Raw genomic sequence first — 19,005 nt, forward strand, 5'->3', positions numbered from 1 at the left:
GATTAAAAGCATCAGCCAAATGTAAATGTAATTTCAGTGGCAATTGGAGAGAAAGGGAAAACATATCAATTTAAGATAGTTCAGTTTCTCTCCTTATATCCAAATATATATGAGAGCCATGCAGCCATACTGGAGTCAATTTCCTGACTATTACAATATCGAGGAATTCTGCAGTTTGTGTTACCACATAATTAACATGAAAGGACAGAGGAGGATTTGCATCACTGCAGGAACTGAACAGAATGTATACTCTTGCAGATTTTATGTGGGTTGTGTCGTATTTACAGACCCTCGGGCAGGGCCCCAGTCTGACAATATGCACTGCGTTTCAGCTCTATGTCATATCGGATAAAAAAATTAAAAACACCCACTCAGCTTCTTCACTGTACATATACACTCAATGAGCACATCTTTATTAGAATGATTGGTCTTCTGCTGCTGTAGCCTATCCACTTAGAGGTTTTAAACATGGTGTGTTCAGAGATGCTTTTCTGCATACCACTGTTGGAATGGCTGGTTTTTTGGTTTTTGCAGCATTCTCTGCAAACACGAGAAAATGTTGTTCATGAAAATCCCTGGAGATCAGTAATTTGCTGCCTGGCACCAACAATCATTCCACAGTCAATGTCATTGCATGCTTTTATGCATTTAGTTGCTGCCATATGATTGGCTGATTCAATATTTGCATTAACAAGCTGGAGTACAGGTCTACCTAATAAAGTGCTCACTGAGTGTATATCATAAACTATCCATTACCTGCCCCAAAGAATTTAACAGAAATTCCTTCGCTATTTTCTGAAAAGATCCAATTTATTCCCATCCAATACTCCCACGAGGTACAATTCCTTTGACGTGAAATCTGCTATTTCGTGACTGGGGTTCACGAGGACTTTAGAAAGCCCATGGAGTACTAAACTTAATCGGGGCGCTTGCCTTTGAGTGCTCGTAACACTCTGCCCTTTTCGACAGTGCCATTAGCAGCTGTGCTTTAGGCATTAGGCGTCATATTCCTGGGCTTAGAGCAACACGAGGTTAAAGAAGTTTTGAGTGCAATTCCTTAATGCTTCAGAACTAAAGTGTCCTTGCCCGAATGAGAGGGGCCACAAACATAATCCTCTCACATACACAAGACAGACCTGGATGGAGGGAACAGACTATTAACCGCATTCTTTCACTAAATCACACGCCTCTGTTACTGGAATTCATTCTGTTGCACTGCTCTAAAACCTTCGTCAATTCGCATACCATTGAATCCTTTGAATTTGCTTTGTTTTCTGCCTTTTATGTGGCGATGATGTTTAGAACATTTCTGAGGAAGGATATTTATCAGCATGTGCACACAAATATTACTATGTGTGTGTGCGTGTGTGTGTGTGTGTGCGTGCACAAACATACACAAAAATATACATTAATTAAAGGGAAGGGATTTTAGGAATAAATCCTACAAAGTTACATAATTGTATCAATGTGTTTTTTCACCCTTCTCAGTTTTAACCAAGAAAAATACAAACATCGCATGATTCATGAGAAGAAGCTAATAGAGACCTTATATCTTTATACGATCAAGTTATCAGAATGAAAATGTGGCCACATAGATTGGAAAATCTAATACAGTATAGGTAACAGTGCAATTCAATGTCAGTATAAGCAAGGGAATGGCTAAATTCCAGACATATGCTATAAAAGTAATCTTAAATCATTTCAATTTATTGTTGTAGTGCCACCGTGTGTCTGAATGGTGCCAAACGGCTTGGTGTAGATATCGGTGTAAGCTTATAATTACCATGTCAATTCTCCAGAGCTTTTGACAAATCATGTGAAACTTCAACGTGGTAGAAGGAAAAAAAACAATAATCATAATGATGATCATAATAATTAAATCCCAGGGGTACATCATTTTAGAATGACCTCTATTGTCCTGTAGATGGTGGCAGAAAGATCCAACTCAGGCTACTGAAAAGGCAGGTGGCCTTCAAACCATAAGACCACAAACATGACCACATTTTTCAACAGAAAAATCTAATTCCCTTCGGAATTCCCATCAGTGCATGAGGCATTGTTCAATCCAACGCCACCCTCAGTGCTTGAACAGCAGAGTTCTGGCAGTTCAGCAACATCGATATTGAAAAGTTAACCAAACAGCTCAGCAATGCAGGCCGCACAGTAAACTGCATTACAATAAGTGCTGTCCTGGCTGGCCAACAAGAAAATGACGTGTGGTTTGCGTTCTCCCTATCATGCAATTTCCAACTACCAGCTACTCCCTTTCACATAAAATGGACATACTCCCATACATTTTGAATTACAGGCATATCAACATGCCCGTATACTGAAAAAAAAACCAACACATCAGAATTCAGAACGCAAGCATGAATCCTAGTCCAAACATGCTCCCTATTCTCTGTATATTTTCAAACACATATTTTCCATTGCCATTTGTCAGTTAGGGATCTGACAGAGCACAGACGAGCGGCGGTGCTTCTCTCCAATCAGGGAGCCTGCGGCCGTCGTCCCTCCGCAGTGTTGATGAAGGGCCTAATCATGCATGAAAGACAGCAGATGACCTCGTCTCCGCCGCTGCCCGGCAACCGGCCCCGCGCTCTCCCCGCGCGCTGCGGCAGCCGCCCGCATTCCGGCAAACGCCACTCAGAAAGACGAGAGAAGGGCGGCGCTCAGGTGTGCCGTCGGCTGCCTGAAACAGTGCCGCAAAGCCACACATCCTTTACAGCTACATCCCAGCCAGGGACCCGACGAGTTGTAAAATCGCTGCATTTTTAATCCATTCACACGTTTAATTTATTCTTTAGTGCGTGCATATTACTGCATACAATATGGCTGTAGTGTGATAAATATAGTATTTACCGGACAAATCATCATTAAACACGTTCCATATTCTGAAAATATGGGGGAATGGTTATGTCAAAGAAAAATAACCGCAGAAAACTTAACTACCCTGTCTCCCTCAACCCTTTTCCAATACACCTCTGAAAACTCTTGCGTCCGCACCCCAACCTCAAAAATGACGGCACAATTGAGCAGAGAACACTTTGCCTACATTATTATTTTTCATGTCTGGATTCAGTCGAGTGGGATACATCACACAGAGGTGATTTTATTTTCCTTTCTAAGCAAAAAAAAAAGGTATACAGCATCCCCGCCTCTCACTGGGCGAGGGGGACTGCAGTTTTTAAAGATGTGGGACTATTTATCCTGTCTGCCCAGTATAGTTTTGCGCGGGCTTGCAGTATTAAGATCACCTTCACCGGATCAATGTTAAGCCAGTCGTTTGTGAATGAGGCTGAGTTTGTGGATACAGAGTGAGGTTGGAGTGCTAACGCTCTGGGTTCATGGTGTAAGCCAATGTTCATTCCAGTGTACAATTCCACAGCTTAAAGCAGGTGGTCCCGGCTTTGCACCTAGCTGCCAGGGGCTAATCTGTGCAGCAAAACCCACACAGAGCTAAGGGCAGTGAGCAGAGCTCCTCACCTAATGGAAGTCCTCACTCAAATAGTCTTTTCATTAAAGTCCTCACCTGTGAACACGGATGCATGGGGTGAACAGCAGAAAGAGCCTGAGGCTCTCATTCCTTTCTGCTGTGGCCAGAGATTCCAAGCCGTAAACTGCCTTTTTGTGACAGCAGGGCTGTTCGATTGTGAACATGCTGACCTACAGCCAAATGGACATTTTTCATCCGCCGTCCATGCTTTTCATGGTGAAACATGTTACCACTCCTGAATACTAAACACTAGAGCCTTTGCATAAATCATTCAAAGTTTTCAAACTTCTTCCATTTCTCAACTGCAGCAGCCACTCTGCTCCTGGGAGCACTCAAAGCTATAGAAAGTTTTATACCCTTGCCCTGATCTATGTCTCACCACAATTTTATCATGGAGGTCTACAGAGAATTTCTAAAAAGATGTTTTCACTTTGTCATTATGGGTTTTTGAGTGTAGATTGATGTGCAAAAATTGTCATTTTATCCATTTAAAATTAAATCTGCAACACAAAATGTGCAAAAAATTACATTACATTAATGGCATTTGCCAGAGCGACGTACAACAAAGTGCATACCCATAACCAGGGATAAGTGCGCTGAAAGACCCTAGAGGGAAGTACAATTTCAACTGCTACCTGTACAACAACGATAAGGACCTATTATATTATTTTTTTTTTTTTTTTTTTAAACAAACAAACAAAATAAACAAACAACAAAGCAAAAGTGATCAAACTTAACTAGCCAAACACTGCTTACCTAGCCAAACTAAAAATACCGATACACAAAAAAGTAAATCACAGAAAGACAACAATTAAGGTTCACAGGGAGGTAGGGAGGGATGGGGAGAGGTGCTGCTTGAAGAGGTGCGTCTTTAGTTTGCGCTTGAAGGTGGGAAGAGATTCTACAGTTCTGACCTCAACGGGGAGTTCATTCCACCACCGTGGAGCCAGAACAGACAGTAGTCGTGAGCGTGAGGTGGAAGTTCGGAGAGGGGGAGGTGTGTAGGGTCTGATGATTTTTTGTCGGTAAGCTGGGGAAGACCCCTTAACTGCTTGGAAGGCTAGCACCAATGTTTTGAATTTGATGCGAGCTATGACAGGCAGCCAGTGGAGGGAAGTAAGCAGGGGGGTGACATGTGAGTATTTGGGAAGGTTGAAGACCAGACGAGCTGCTGCATTCTGGATAAGTTGGAGGGGTCTGATGGCGGACTCTGGGAGGCCAGCCAAGAGGGATAGCCCATGTGCGGTGATCACAGAGCCAAGGGAACGAGTGTGAAGAGAAAAAAGAAGCGGGCCTAGGACTGAGCCCTGGGGAACTCCTGTGGCAAGGGGCCGAGGTGTCAATACCGTACCAGCCCAGGCAACCTGGAAGGAGCAACCAGAGAGGTAGGACTCAATCCAGTCCAGGGCTATGCCACAGATGCCCGTTGCTGACAGGGTGGACAGGAGGATGGAGTGATCCACAGTGTCGAAGGCAGCAGAGAGATCTAGAAGAATGAGGACAGAGGAGAGGGAGGCTGCTCGTGCGGCATGGAGTGATTCACTGACAGAGAGGAGTGCGGTCTCTGTCGAGTGGCCAGATCTGAAGCCAGACTGATGGGGGTCTAGCAGGTTGTTGTTAGAAAATAAAGAAGAAAGTTGACTAGAAAATGAAGGGGTCTGAATACTTTCTAAAGCCACTGAATATCATTATTATTTATTTTGTTATGATGGCTTTAAATACAATACCGTTACATCCGTGAATGGACGGCATCCGTTATAGCCCAAAATGACTGCCACAAACACAGGTGAAAATACAAGCTCCATTTGCTAAAGAAGGGCTTCTCCTCAAAGCGCCCATTGTCTGATCAAGTCTGATACTGAGGTAGGCAAGCAAAGCAGTAGCTGAATCTAGCAGTAGCTTTGTTGAAGTGATGAGCAATGATGGCAATGACCTCTTGTTTGCCATACCTGGTCTAACTCTATAGAGTTAACCTTTGAAGACAAACTCTCATCATTCACAAAGACAGGCTTACACAACCGGCTTTCAAAACATGAAGGCAATATTTTCCTCGCAAAATAAAAGGGAATCATCTGTAACAACATTTATCAGGCAGACGAAAAGATTAAAAGTTCTAAAAAAAGGGAGCAGGATAAAGGAAATGCAACAGCATCAGTTGAGAAAGGTTATATTTAGCTCCAAACATCCTTCATAGAACATCATCTGCAGGGCATGCCAAATCAATTGTGACACAAAAAGCCACAAATCTATGATCCTGTTATACCACAATGACCATACAGCTACTGAACAGCAGATCAAAAACGATAAGTAATCGCTGATGCCAGAGATTCAACCATTGCATTTGAATTTCTGATTCTGTGGCAATTTGCATCTAAAAGTGAGGGGGTGTTAAAAGTAAGAGATAAAATGACATACATTTCTCCAACAGGTTTATAGTATAACCAATCCATTTCCCGTTGCAGATCCAAAGGAAACCTGTTTGCATCTGGAATACATAAAATGCAAAAACTGCTCTACAGGGACAATCCAGAAAAAGGAGCTTCCCAAGGTGAATGAATTTCAGTTTGGTAGAAAACAAACAAAACAAAAAAACAAACAAAACTACAGTACTGTCCAATGAATGAAAACCATTATGAATAATCCACCCAAAACTATTTTCATATAATATTGACATATAGTATATATGTAGAAACCTTGTTCTACAAGGTTTTGGCATTTACTCTCATTGACAGTGGGGGATTGTCAGACGTGGTTAATAACGCAGAAAGAACCCTCCACTATAATTAGGCCAAACTCACAGACCTCTCATTTCTGCTGCTGACTGAACAAAGAAAATTCATTTTAGCTTCTAGGTGCATAAAGCTTAACCTCACTGAGGCTTAAATAATGTTGGCAAACACAAGGATTTCAGATCAGGATTTTCTTTTTTACAATTTATCTGCGCCAAAGGATTTGGTGTTTAAAAAAAAATTCTAAGTGAAGAGGATATGAATGCAGAGTGCTGTCTCTGTGTTATTCCTGCTCATTTTAAAATAAAATGTGAGGCACATGCCATTCCAGCCTTTATCATGTGGCATGTAGACAGTATGTAGTACGTCCTTATCAAGTATGAGTTTGATTAAGAACGCAATTCTAACCTTTTGAACCAGTGTTGACAAATGTAAACAAAGATTAAGATCAGAATGCCTACAAGTTCTCAAATAGACTGCGATAAAAGATACACAGTGCAGTGCATATACAGTGCAGTCTGTCAGTATTTTGGCACATTGGATTTTAAATAAATGATGAATATGAGGTTAGAGTGCAAACGGTTACCTTTAGTTTGAGGGTACATCCATATTGGGTTATCTGTGTAGGAATTACATCCCTTTTATACATAGTCCCCCCCCATTTTAGGGGACCAAAAGTAATTAGTCCGTTTCTGACTAGTCAGGTGTAACCAATCCCTTCCTCAGTGCAGGTATAAGAAAGCTTTCAGTGTCATGATTCTAGGCTTTTGATTATGTTTGGAGTTTGCCAACATGAAGACCAGAGTAGTGCCAATGACAAACAAGGAAGCCATTATGAGCCTGAGAAATACATTTTTGCTTATTCTAGAATGTCAATAGAATGGGCTTGTTATGATTCATATTTTTGGATAACTGATGAAAAAATATAAAATATATCTGAAATGAGACCAATTTGAAGTGGTTTCCAAATGAAACAGTATGTGGTACCCTCATGGCTTTAATATTATGCATTCACTCAATCATAGCTAGGCCCATATCTATACCCTGAAGTAAAATGTTCATTCTGTATGACTGAGATTACATCGGCCTGTTGGGCTTGTGTTACAGTAAGATTGTGTGTGTGTAGTTGTAGCCGATCTTATGCAGTAAAATGAGACTGCTCAACTCAGACATTCAGTGCTCCTGCAACCAAACTATGTGAGGCAGGAACAAACTCGCTGTTCTAGCTTCATTAGTAGATGATGCACAACAACCAAATCAAAGAAGTAGTGCCACCATGACATAATTCCACCAGTTAACAAGCACTCCCTGCCCAGTCTCATCTGCAACCCGTTTGAGAAATAAACATGAAAATGGAAAGTGGAGGTAGAGATTTATATTGGCCACACATAGCACCCCTGTTGCCACTTACACCCTGGTAAAATCTTTCCATTTTATTCTGGTTCGATTTCGGTAAGCAGGCTGAATCAGCTCTGGTTAAGCGGTTAAGCCTCGCCAAAACGGGTCCAACTACACCATTGATAGCACCTTCTCTTGCATAAGAAACCACAAATTTGAGCCACACCCACAATGTGACCTGCTGTCATATTGCTGCCATTCACCTTGTAAGTGAACTGTCATTTCTTTTGTTTGGTTCCTAAGGTGTAAAAATCGAATTTGTTTTAAGTCTCTTTCATTATTAGTGACAACACATCAAGTAAACAAGCATTTATTTCACCAGGTATGTCTGTACATACATACTTTGAATTCATTTGTTTCAGCTTTACAGCATAGAGACATTAAAAACAAGCTGGAGGTTAAGGTTAAGTTACCAGTTGTACACTAAAAAAATAGACTGTTAAAGATTGCCATAAGAAACAGAAGTGGGTGCTGCAACTGTGAATGCTAATAAAGCAAAACTCCATACCAGACCTGCAAAGAAAGGAACATTTTAATTCCACTGCAGTACTGGGTTCAGAGACCAAAGCAACATTCAAGATCTTTCCTTAAATCTTCAATCCTCTCAAGCTGAGAAGGTTAATATCGGTCAGCGTTAACCTTTGTGCCACATACTGCCTAAAGTAATAACAGCTTACTTGAATGTTAAACAGAGGAGAACTGTTGCACACCATTGCTTAAAATGGACATGTATGCCAGCAAAGCTTCATGACTCATTATAAACATGTATTGCTGAGGCAATTTTCAGGCTTTATGGGAGAAAACAGGAAGTGTTCTCAGTCCTAGACCAGTGTGGCATTGTGGAATTTGCCTATTTATGCAGAATTACTTGTGAAACTAAACTGTGTGCAGTTAAATTTAAAAAAGAATTACTCTGTTTTGTACTTTGCAAGCATTAGGCCCTATGTCCTAATATTATATGGGTTGAAAAAAGTCATATTTATAGAAACACCCAACATGAGTTGTTATAAAGTATTAAATGCATATAGAAGATGGTAATCAAATATTTTTTTCATTAAAACCAGCGACCAGAAATCAGAACTTGAATCGACATTGACTGACAGCCGAAAATACTATTTGTTTCTTGAATGCAGACAGCATTATTCTAGGCAGCACAGCCCTATATGCTTTGGACGCCATTACTTAATCCTCTGAAATGCAGAACAGATGCTTAACAAGAGCAGAAATAAGAATGCATTGATCAAGATTATTGTCAACAAAATTTCAACTGAATCAAAGCAGCATATTCAGCTTCGCAAGTGCACACAGGCATACTGGCAAAGGTTTACAATGAGAGACATGCTTTCATGCTCTATATCATCACAAGTTCCCCAAGACACCACTCACCAAGAAGCAGCAAGAAGCTAACTGAGAAGCGAAATGCCTGCCAAATCAGTTAAGCAGTGCAGCACTAATTTTAGAGAGAATGCAACACTGCACTGCACAATAAAGCATGATACAAATGCAATAGCAATGCCAGCAAAAGTATCAAGTATGCAATAGCAATGCCATTATCAATTACGTCCCATTATGAGAAGAATGTACAACCAACTGTGTGTTGAACAGTAGCTAATGGGAACAATACAAGGGAGGCAAACCTAATGTGTAGATGAACCATCAGTGGCTGCAGGACCCCATGAGCTGGTCCGTGATTAGCGTCAAGTATTGACAAAGGCACCAATTTTGGGGGGAGGGGGCGGGGTTCTGCTACTGCACAATTACTTCATTGAGGCTGTTAACTCCTTAAACAGTAATGAAAGCCTCTGACCCGGGCAACCGGAAGACTTTGGTAAAAACTCCAGCGGGAAAACAGAAAACCTAGCAGCTCTAATGATCTGTTAGATCAAATAATACCCTTGGCTCGCAGCTCTCAAAGTGCACTTGAAAATGAGACAAGTGAAATACTCAAAAATATTCTTGACACACACACATACAAGCACCGCCTACACACCACACACACACACACATATATATATATGCAAACAGACATGCACCCGAACATGCACACACTCACACAAACACCTGGCATTCCATGTAGCCTGCAATGCACACTAACTCTGTAATTTAAAGGACTTCCAAATGTCCTTTATGGTACAGCATTTGCAACATAGTACATGGGGAAACCATGTACTATGTTGCAAGTGGATGTTAGATACACGTACTGACTATACACCAAATGCTACAGTAAATTATGGATGGTTTCCTACAAAAGCTGATGGCAATAAATGCAGTCTAAGATACATGCTAATGCTTTAAAGTAAACAAATAGCAGTTATCGGCAAAATATAGTAACTCATTGCCCTGTCAATGGCAAACATGCCCAATAGATGTAGGATTATATTTTCTGAAACTAGTCATCATCTAGGATTAAAAACTATGGACGTGAATTGATTTCTTAAATCCATCCTTTACATCACCGCAAAATGAACTCACGTTTTGAGATGAGAGTTGGCTGAAATTGTTCAAGTTCACAGTGACCCCTTCATCAGCTCATTAGTAGATGGTATCAGTCACAACAGTCAACATACATTTTATTGCATCTAAATGGAATGTGCCTTTTCCTAAACATTGCAGATTTAATGCTTCGCTATCATACAATAATAAACAAAATGCACTGAACGTTGCATTGGGATTAGAAAAAGCAAAAACTCTTTGTTCAGTTGCTTACACAAAGTGGTCCAGGTTTATCTGGATAAAGCCTGCATACCACGCGTACCTAAGCAAAGACAATAACCCATTTCAGTGAAAGTGTGGGCCTCTCCCCTAAAGCAAAAGAGGATTTTCTACATTTGTTGGATAGTCCAAAAAGGGTTATTCTCCCCAATGTTTATAATGAATACGCACAGAGTTAACCATTGTTTAAACAATCAATTTCCTTCACCAACACCTGCCGTGAAGGTCTGATGGTTTTCTAATCACAACCATAGTGTCCAATCTGAGCTGCTCACTAATTCATGAGATTCCATTTTACCAGAAATAATAATGCATTTATTTATCAAGTTATTTCTGAATATGCACACTTTACAGTCTTCTCTCAATCTCCTTCAGTTATGGTGATGAGGAGAAACTAAACGCTACTAATGGGTTCTATACAAAAAGCCAAGGGTCAACAATCTTTGCAGCCACAGAAAACTGAGAGATAATGTTTTTTGGTTGTTGTTAGCTATTGAGTGGACAGAGTAAGCAAAGTGAATGTTAATGCCTTATGATCAATTAACTGTTACAATAATAAATAAATAGATGGATAAAACATGATAATGTAACCACCGAATCCTTGCAAAATGGAATTAACATCAATAGTGAACAATCTGAGTATTAACTGCTAATCAGCCAAGACTGTAAGAATGTATTAATTCAGTCACTGCATACCCACTGCCCATACCAGAGTAACCAAAGAGCCCTGCATGTCTTGCAAACCCCCAAGTGGCCTACTGTTTGGCTTACAGTGCAACTGATAGGAGAACAAATCAATATCATTCTGGGGAATTTCCAATAATGTCTTTTATGGGAAAGCAAAAGCACAGGCTTCTACAGTATTGGCAGAAATCTGAAAGATGGGTCATAATTAATAGAAAAGGAGACAAGGATTACAGTGTGCAATCAAAGCATTCCCAAAATAACACCAGTAAACAAATACAGACACCCCAGTGAAGTTGTGCCTCATTATTAGCAAGAACAGGCAAATCTAACTGCTTGTCCATTCACAAACCACAGGTGAGCCCAAGCTGAATAAGAATCTTCTATGAGTTATTAACCTCTAAATTCCAACCTGGCCACTTAAGAATGAAGAAGATTAAAGCCCAGAAACAATATTAAGTTATGCCGTATGTTAATGGGATCTATTAAGTTTATTTTCCTTTGAAATATGAGTTATGTTGCTGAAACACATCCAGAGTCTGTTTTGCCAGTTGAAAATAAACATGTGTCTCAGTTTTGAAATGTATAAGCACGTTCATTAAGAACTGGATTGGCAAGGACAGTTCACAGCCACTTGCCAAAAAGGCCCTGGAGAGATTTTAATTTCCTTATGTAATGTTCAGCAGAGCCGTTACCAATCTTCACATATTCACTGTAATGGATGCAAGTAAATAATGTAATATCTGTAATGTAGTTCAATAATCAATACATGCCAAATGCTATTTTTGGAGGAAAATAATCACCCTGAACAATAGTTACCATCAAACACCATATCCCCCTCTTGAAGACTTGCTTAATTAATTCAATTAGTTTCCATTTTATCTTCATATTGATATGAACATGTGCATTTCCTTTTTACTGTGGATCCTCAAAAAGGCATTAAATCAGGTTTTGTGTCCAGTTTTAAAACACAATCCACTTCACAAGTTTGAAGTGCATATACTAGCTATGCATTGATTGATTTTAAAACATTCGGACCACAAGAGATTGCAATATGTGCCAACTTTGCATGAAGTTCACTGCTTCTGAAACAACCAAGCAGAGCGCCTAATTTCAGGGTTGCAAAAAAACTACACTGGTGGTTTTAACCTGGGACACAAACGTAGTGTGCGTCTCACATAGATGTATTACTTAATTGGATACGGGAAGACCCCGATATTTCAGACATATACAGCAAAGCTTCATTCTTCCCATTCCACTGGCTGTCATTTTGTTTTACCATTTCTGGGTGCATTTATTCCTGAAAACCGCAGTGAGCCTAAGGTATAAACTGATTACGTTATTCTCCAGTCATAATTCAGAAGTCATATTGCTTACCAGCAGGCATTCTTCTGAAAATGTGACTGCAAGGTCCTCTGATGGTGCAGTTTCTTTCAAGATCTGTGTTATTATTTCCAAATTCACAACTGTCGAATCTCCTTTACTTCATAGTTTGGCATTGACGTGAGTCCGGGAAGGGCACTACAATGTAAAATAAGGAATGGCATAAATACAATACACGACACCACAGCGTTTTATTACAAAAACACATTCCTATTTAATTTGTAGACAGAGGCCAGTTTGTTACATATGTGCATTCAGAGTCAAACGTGACAACATTATCACCTGCAAATCGGACACGCATGACTGCAATTCGCTGCTATTGTGGCTACCATTGCCACGCCAAACCTTCGCTAACGTTAGATGCTACAATATATCGTCTGTCGCTTTCGTGTCCAATACCGTCGCTATTATGGTTCAATTGTCAGCAACATGAACAACAATGTTAGGAGGCTTTAATGCTGAATACCTGTGAACGGTGTGGATTAACCCCTTTAGACAACCGCTTCCTGTAAAAAGTCCGCTTTACCTTGTTGCGGAGCAGAGTTAACGCGGAAGTAGGAGTTTCTCTTGAAACGTAAAGCAGGTTCCCTTTCCTTTCCACCCACTTCTGCCTATGTCCGGAGTCCGCAACATAACCTCATTTTTTCGCTCTACAGCGGCAACAATTGCTTTAAGCGGGGGTAAAATGAAACTTAATAGGATCACGGTATGTGTCGGGACAGAAAGGGTGCCCTCTTCCGCTGATGTCAAGCCTGTCAATCTTGTTCTATAAATAAGGAAGTGAGGGTAGTGGAGTCGTTCCCTCCCACAACTAGAGCGGACGTGAAGAATAACAATGTACCAGCAGCACTATCAAATTGGTAACGGTGATGAAACTGTCATGTAGTTCTCAGATGTCAAAATAACTCAGTTGCGCGCATTTGAGTCAAACGCAGAATCTCTTATAATGAGCATAAACTGAGAACAATGTATCCGTGTCTTCTGATAAAATATTGACAGCCATACGATTATTATAACATTGAAAACGTGGTTAAAAAATGTGCTTAAGGTTCAAATGCACGTAACATTCAAATAAAAACGGATATAGTGCAATAATTGAAAATATTTTACAGTGCATGAGAACAAGAACAAAGCATGTCCTAAATACGGGCAGCACAGTGTGTAGGACATCATTCAATGAAAGGTTTAGTCTGATATTTGGGTAAATTAATTTAAGCCCATGTGACAAATAAAGTACCTGGAGGGGAAGTGTTTCCTAATTTATCTTCCTGCCAAGCAACACATACCTAATGGCTGCAGGGTCTGTCTGCGTCATCCCTATTTGTCTTGGTCGGCAGTGAAGAATATTTCAGATACTTTATAAAAGTTTCCGATTACCTACTGCTTGTGCATGTGTTCATTCCTCTAAGCTGAGAGTATAGGTCCATTCAAATATTCACATGAGATTTATGTATCACAAGGCACATATCATCTCAAGCTAGTTCCACAAAGATTACAATGAGTTCATGGTACAACTGAGTTCATTGGATGTGGTGGAATGGGAGATTTGCAGCATGAATACGCAGCCAACAAATCTGCAGCAACTGCCTGATGCTATCATGTCAACATGGACCAGAATCTCTAAATAATGTTTCCAGTACCTTATTGAATCCATCCCACAAAGAATTCAAACTGTTCTCAGGGCCATTAGAATAGTATTGATTCTAATGCACTACATGTATTTTATTCACCCTCATCCCCATCATTGGTCATAATAAATTAACTAATGTCAACATACTGTACTGCACAGTATTCTGTACTGGCCATTTTGCATGTACGGCATTTTCAATAATATTCAAGTCTGAGGACTGTAGTGGCCATTCCAAAATGTTCATCTGTCTTTCCTGGGGATACTTGATTTCTAGGTATGCTTAGGATCATTTAAACCGATTTAAGCCCAATTTTCTGCAGCCCACTGTACCATTATAACCTCATATAATGTAGTCTGAAACCATTCATGGATTTACCTTCAGAGTCACTTGAAATACTTTCTAGACAAGTTCATTTTAGCCAGGTAAAACCATGAAAATAAAGTACTCTGCTAATAGTTTCTTTGTAATTTACTGTATCCAGAAATGGAAATCAGATGAGAAGCTTGACTCACAGTGGCATTGCTTTCTTGCCCCCCCCCCCCCCCCCCATTGCACCCAAGGCAAAATTATATTAATGTCAAAGGAGGCATAACCCAATGAGACCACTCCAGAACCCAGGGATGGTTAAAGGCTTTCAACACTTCGCTGACGTGGCAGTTCTCTCACATAATTATGATTAAAAGGAACACTATGACGTTGTGGCCAAATTAGGCCCTCATCTACATCATTTCATTTGGCCTTTGCAACAGCAATTCTGCATGCATTCTGAATTCTGTGTTCGGTATAAAAGAGGCACCAATTTGTTTTGGTAGATCTGGCAGTACAGCCCACTTATTCTAACAATTCGTTTTTAAAAAGGTCTGATAGATTATGCAAAAATATAATTATAAATACATTGAAGCATTTTATTATTTATTATTTGTATTTCTTTCCCGAAGACAAGGGTTCAGCTGGATTGCTGGTCTGGTGGTCTGATGTGGAATGGCTGGCCACGTGACTGGAGTCCTTCAGCTACGCAATGACGCTGAGATAACTGCCATCCTCCTTCCGGGACCTCTCTCTGTAAAATGTCTGGACACTGAAATCAATATCTTAGCCACATGCTTACTTGGAATCTTTCATTTTGAGTATTGCAGTGAAAAGTGTTTTTCCTTGTCGCAAACCTGAATCTCAGCCTGCTAGACAATGCTTCTGATGATGCAAGGCTTACCACAAGGGTGTTGCTTGTTGCTCTCTCTTTTTTATGTGTTCCAAACAGGAACAGAGATGAGGCAAGAAGCAGAGAAGGGAACTCACACACTAACTTTACTCGAGGTTCATAAAATGAATTCCCCCACCTCCCCCTACTGATCACAGAGGATGCAATTGCACTGTTGATTATTCTTTCCATTTGGAGGCTGGCTTTCTTTTAAATATGTGTTTGCCAAATTCCTTGGTTTAGGATGTTCACAGTGCATACTATTTTATCAAGATTTACATGGATTGAGACATTTATCTAAGTGTTAAGGAATCATTTCTAGACTCTCACAGCAGTAAACACATCAGCATTATGTCACAGCATTTTCCCCCCATGAATTAGTCCACCAAACCCATTCATATTCAAGAGAGCAACTCACAAAATTAGTTCAATGCATTTCAGGTAATCTGAATATGGACCAGGCGGCACGGATGGTGCAGTGGGTAGCACTGCTGCCTCACAGCAAGGAGGTCCTGGGTTCGAATCCCCGTCTGCCGGGGCCTCTCTGTGTGGAGTTTGCATGTTCTCCCCGTGTCTGCGTGGGTTTCCTCCCACAGTCCAAAGACATGCAGGTTAGGCTGATTGGAGAGTCTAAATTTCCCATAGGTATGAGTGTGTGAGTGAATGGTGTGTGTGCCCTGCGATGGACTGGCGACCTGTCCAGGGTGTATTCCTGCCTTTTGCCCAATGTATGCTGGGATAGGCTCCAGCCCCCCTGTGACCCTGTTCAGGATAAACGGGTTAAGATAATGGATGGATGGATAGATGAATATGGACCACTGTTAAATATATAAATCACATGTGCCTTGAATGATCATAAACCAATTCCACTGTCATAAAGCTGTTTGTTTTCATTTTTGCATGATACATCAAAATATATAGAGATGGACTGATAGGAATCCAATACATCTGGCAAGAACCTCACATCCCACATCCATTAAGAATAAATTGCCTCAAAGCCACTTTCACTGATGTCATTCCTCAAATGAATTCATCCATTAGGCTTTTGCGGTGAAGGAAAGCATATTTTATCAAGGATTTTCCTTGGAAAATGTTGAACACGGTAATACTGTATACTGGTATTCTCCTTAAGTTTTTATATTCTAGAATATTGTAATGGAACTGTAATTTACTCATTTCAGATTGTGTCCCGAACCAATTATTTAAGGATTCTTTTTTTCTATAAGTGGCCTCTCAATTTATGGAACAGGTGAAGAGCTACTTAATGTAACAGCTTCAGAACCAGTCATTCATATTCTCTTCTGGCTTCACTGGATGCAAACTACTCATGTGGTTATTGCTACCAGACAGTGTCATGATATTCAAGATACATGATTTTTGTCATTCAAGGTCTTGAAAATATTTTCAGATATAAAGTGGCATCACACACAATACCAAACAATGCCTTTGTGACCTAATTTACATAAGAAATATGTGTATGTTTAAACAAAAAAATTGCTAACAAAAGCAGTATCGGATCCAATGACCTTGATTGCCCTGTTTCCAGTAATGTTGTCGTTCTCACAATGTGTCTATGCTGTACTAACAGCACTGAAAGAGTTAATGTTCCTGCCAGAGGAGGTGACGTTGGCAACACGTCACTGCAGAGAAAGCTGCACTGGATCCACAGTGAGGACATGGGGTTTTAATGTAGAATCTGACATGTGAGTAAAGCAATTTCCGACAGCCTCACGTTGTATTCACCTTCCCAATCCTACAGGTCTCACTGTAAGCATCATTTTTCTGACTGTACTCCACAATGTGCATTAGAGTTACGCCCTGACCATGTATTATTTCTTTCTTTCTCTTCAATTTGTGTATAACTCCTTTTTCTTTTTTGTATTCACACCCTGTATTTTTTTACAACTTGTTATATTGCATGCTAAATTATTTTACATCTTGCATCATTACATCTTATATGCTATCACTACTAGTATATGATACCAGCATATGTGCTCACCTATAAGAGGAAAAAGAACATTGACCTCATTGTATTTGGACAGAAGCATACAGGTATCTAGGTCCTGCATTAAAAAATAAATGATGTACATACGTATGTATGTTACATCTTAATCAAATCCAGGCATGAAAGTGAATCCAGAGTGAAGGGTAACAGTCTTCACTCAATGCATTTGAAAAGTATGTTTGTTGCCGCATTCAAATTCTCGTATGAAGGTAGAATGTTTGAAAACCTAGCACTATTTATCTGAATGTGCCAATGTTTTTCTGTGTTTATATACTATACCTTTCCAGTCTTCGATGCTCTTGGGCATTTTTTACCTTTGGATGTGTGGATGCTCTGTTTACTGCAAGTTACATAAAAAAGATACATTTTTACCTTTCATGTAAATGATTTCCTAATGTAAAATTTTTGCTCACATAACTGCTTCATAACAACAGATAAACACTGCTGTATGCACTACAGAGCTGTTTTACAAGCATCACATATACAGTCATGCATTTCATATGTGATCATGTGTAATGAGTATTTCAAGATAACGCCACATTCGTCTTGCATATTGACATGACACTGATGATCACTGTGCTTCTGAGGACGTTGTATAGTGCTTGTAAGGCATTATGTTTTGGTAATGTGGGTCCTGTCATGTAAAGTGTCACAAAGGCAAGATCCCTAACCACAGCTATGTGCTCCTGTGATGATAGGATAGGGCAATGAAACGATACTATATAACACCCTCAAGCGTACTTCAATGACAGTTTCACTGATGAGAATTGAAAGGAAGTGGTTCTGCTGCTCTGTTGATGTAGCTGGAGTCTTGTTTACTTCCATGTGCTTGGCTGAGCTGTGGCGGCAGCCTCTGGTGCTTGGAGATAAAATTGTGGTTCCCCTCTGGTTGTGAAGAGACAATACCCGCTAACATGCTGCCCGCTGGCCCTGCAGGCACACAAAAGCACCGCAGCCCTAAGTAGCTCACGGGGGAATAAAGGAAGGCAGTGAAGCCTATACAAATATTTCTTGTGTGTAAAATCTATTTAGTGCTACCAAGGGCCACGTGAGAAACCAACGCATGCTTCCCCCCATGTCCTGTAGCTCCTAAAGCAGAGTCACCAACTGAAAAACAACTGCACGCACAGATGTGCACAGACATTTTGCTCAAGAAGGGACACTTTGGCACTTAAAAAAGAGAACGATGGCACTTATTTATTTCAAAGACATTGTGCAAAGCAATAAACTTTGTCTTTATTGAATTTGAAGGGAGCTGGCTATTCATCTTACTAGATTAAATAAAGTGAATATAATCACAGAATAGAACAGGTTTTTTTGTTTACCCTCTGAATGTTTGCAGTGTTTCTAGCTTGTTGTTGGAGATGCCACAGAATGTTTGGGGAAAGTACCTAAATGTCCATCCTCATCCACTGCTACTATTTTCAACACACATGAACATAACATTCACATGTCCATTTGAAGGGGCTCAAGCCTCTCTTGATTGCTCTCTTTGCACTTGCACTTACGTTAATAGATGGAAAATCAGTTGTTACTATTGCCAATCATTGGCCAGTTGTCATTCATTTTTATTTCCCTCCTGGGACAAGGCGAAGCCGCACCTCTACCCGGCTGCCCTTCAGCTCCCTTGTTTATCGTTTGATTGTAATTTTCTTTTTCCTTTTGTCAACTATGCACAAGCCTCTTAAAGGTAATGTAGTTATAGACATTCCAACAAAGCTCTTACCTGACTCAGTTGTTAGCTGTAACTGACTGGCTATAGCCATCCT

General features: G+C 40.2%; 1 protein-coding gene across 2 annotated transcripts in view; it reads right to left on the reverse strand.

The window, feature by feature from the left end:
* Nucleotides 1-13,142, reverse strand: part of efr3a (EFR3 homolog A (S. cerevisiae)) — a 114,890-nt gene extending 101,748 nt beyond the window's left edge. The window contains exons 1-2 of one of the 2 annotated variants that reach the window (XM_061254940.1): nt 12,929-13,142; nt 12,397-12,540 (exon numbers count right to left, since the gene is read on the reverse strand). In XM_061254940.1, coding sequence (XP_061110924.1) covers nt 12,397-12,406 — 10 coding nt within the window. In that variant the 5' untranslated portion in view covers nt 12,407-12,540; nt 12,929-13,142. Of the gene's footprint in view, nt 1-12,396; nt 12,541-12,868 lie in introns of both variants that reach the window. The other variant, XM_061254939.1, reaches the window with a different exon arrangement.
* Nucleotides 13,143-19,005: the final 5,863 nt, after the last annotated feature.

This window comes from Conger conger, chromosome 9 (assembly GCF_963514075.1).
Source record: "Conger conger chromosome 9, fConCon1.1, whole genome shotgun sequence".
Lineage (NCBI taxonomy): Eukaryota > Metazoa > Chordata > Actinopteri > Anguilliformes > Congridae > Conger > Conger conger.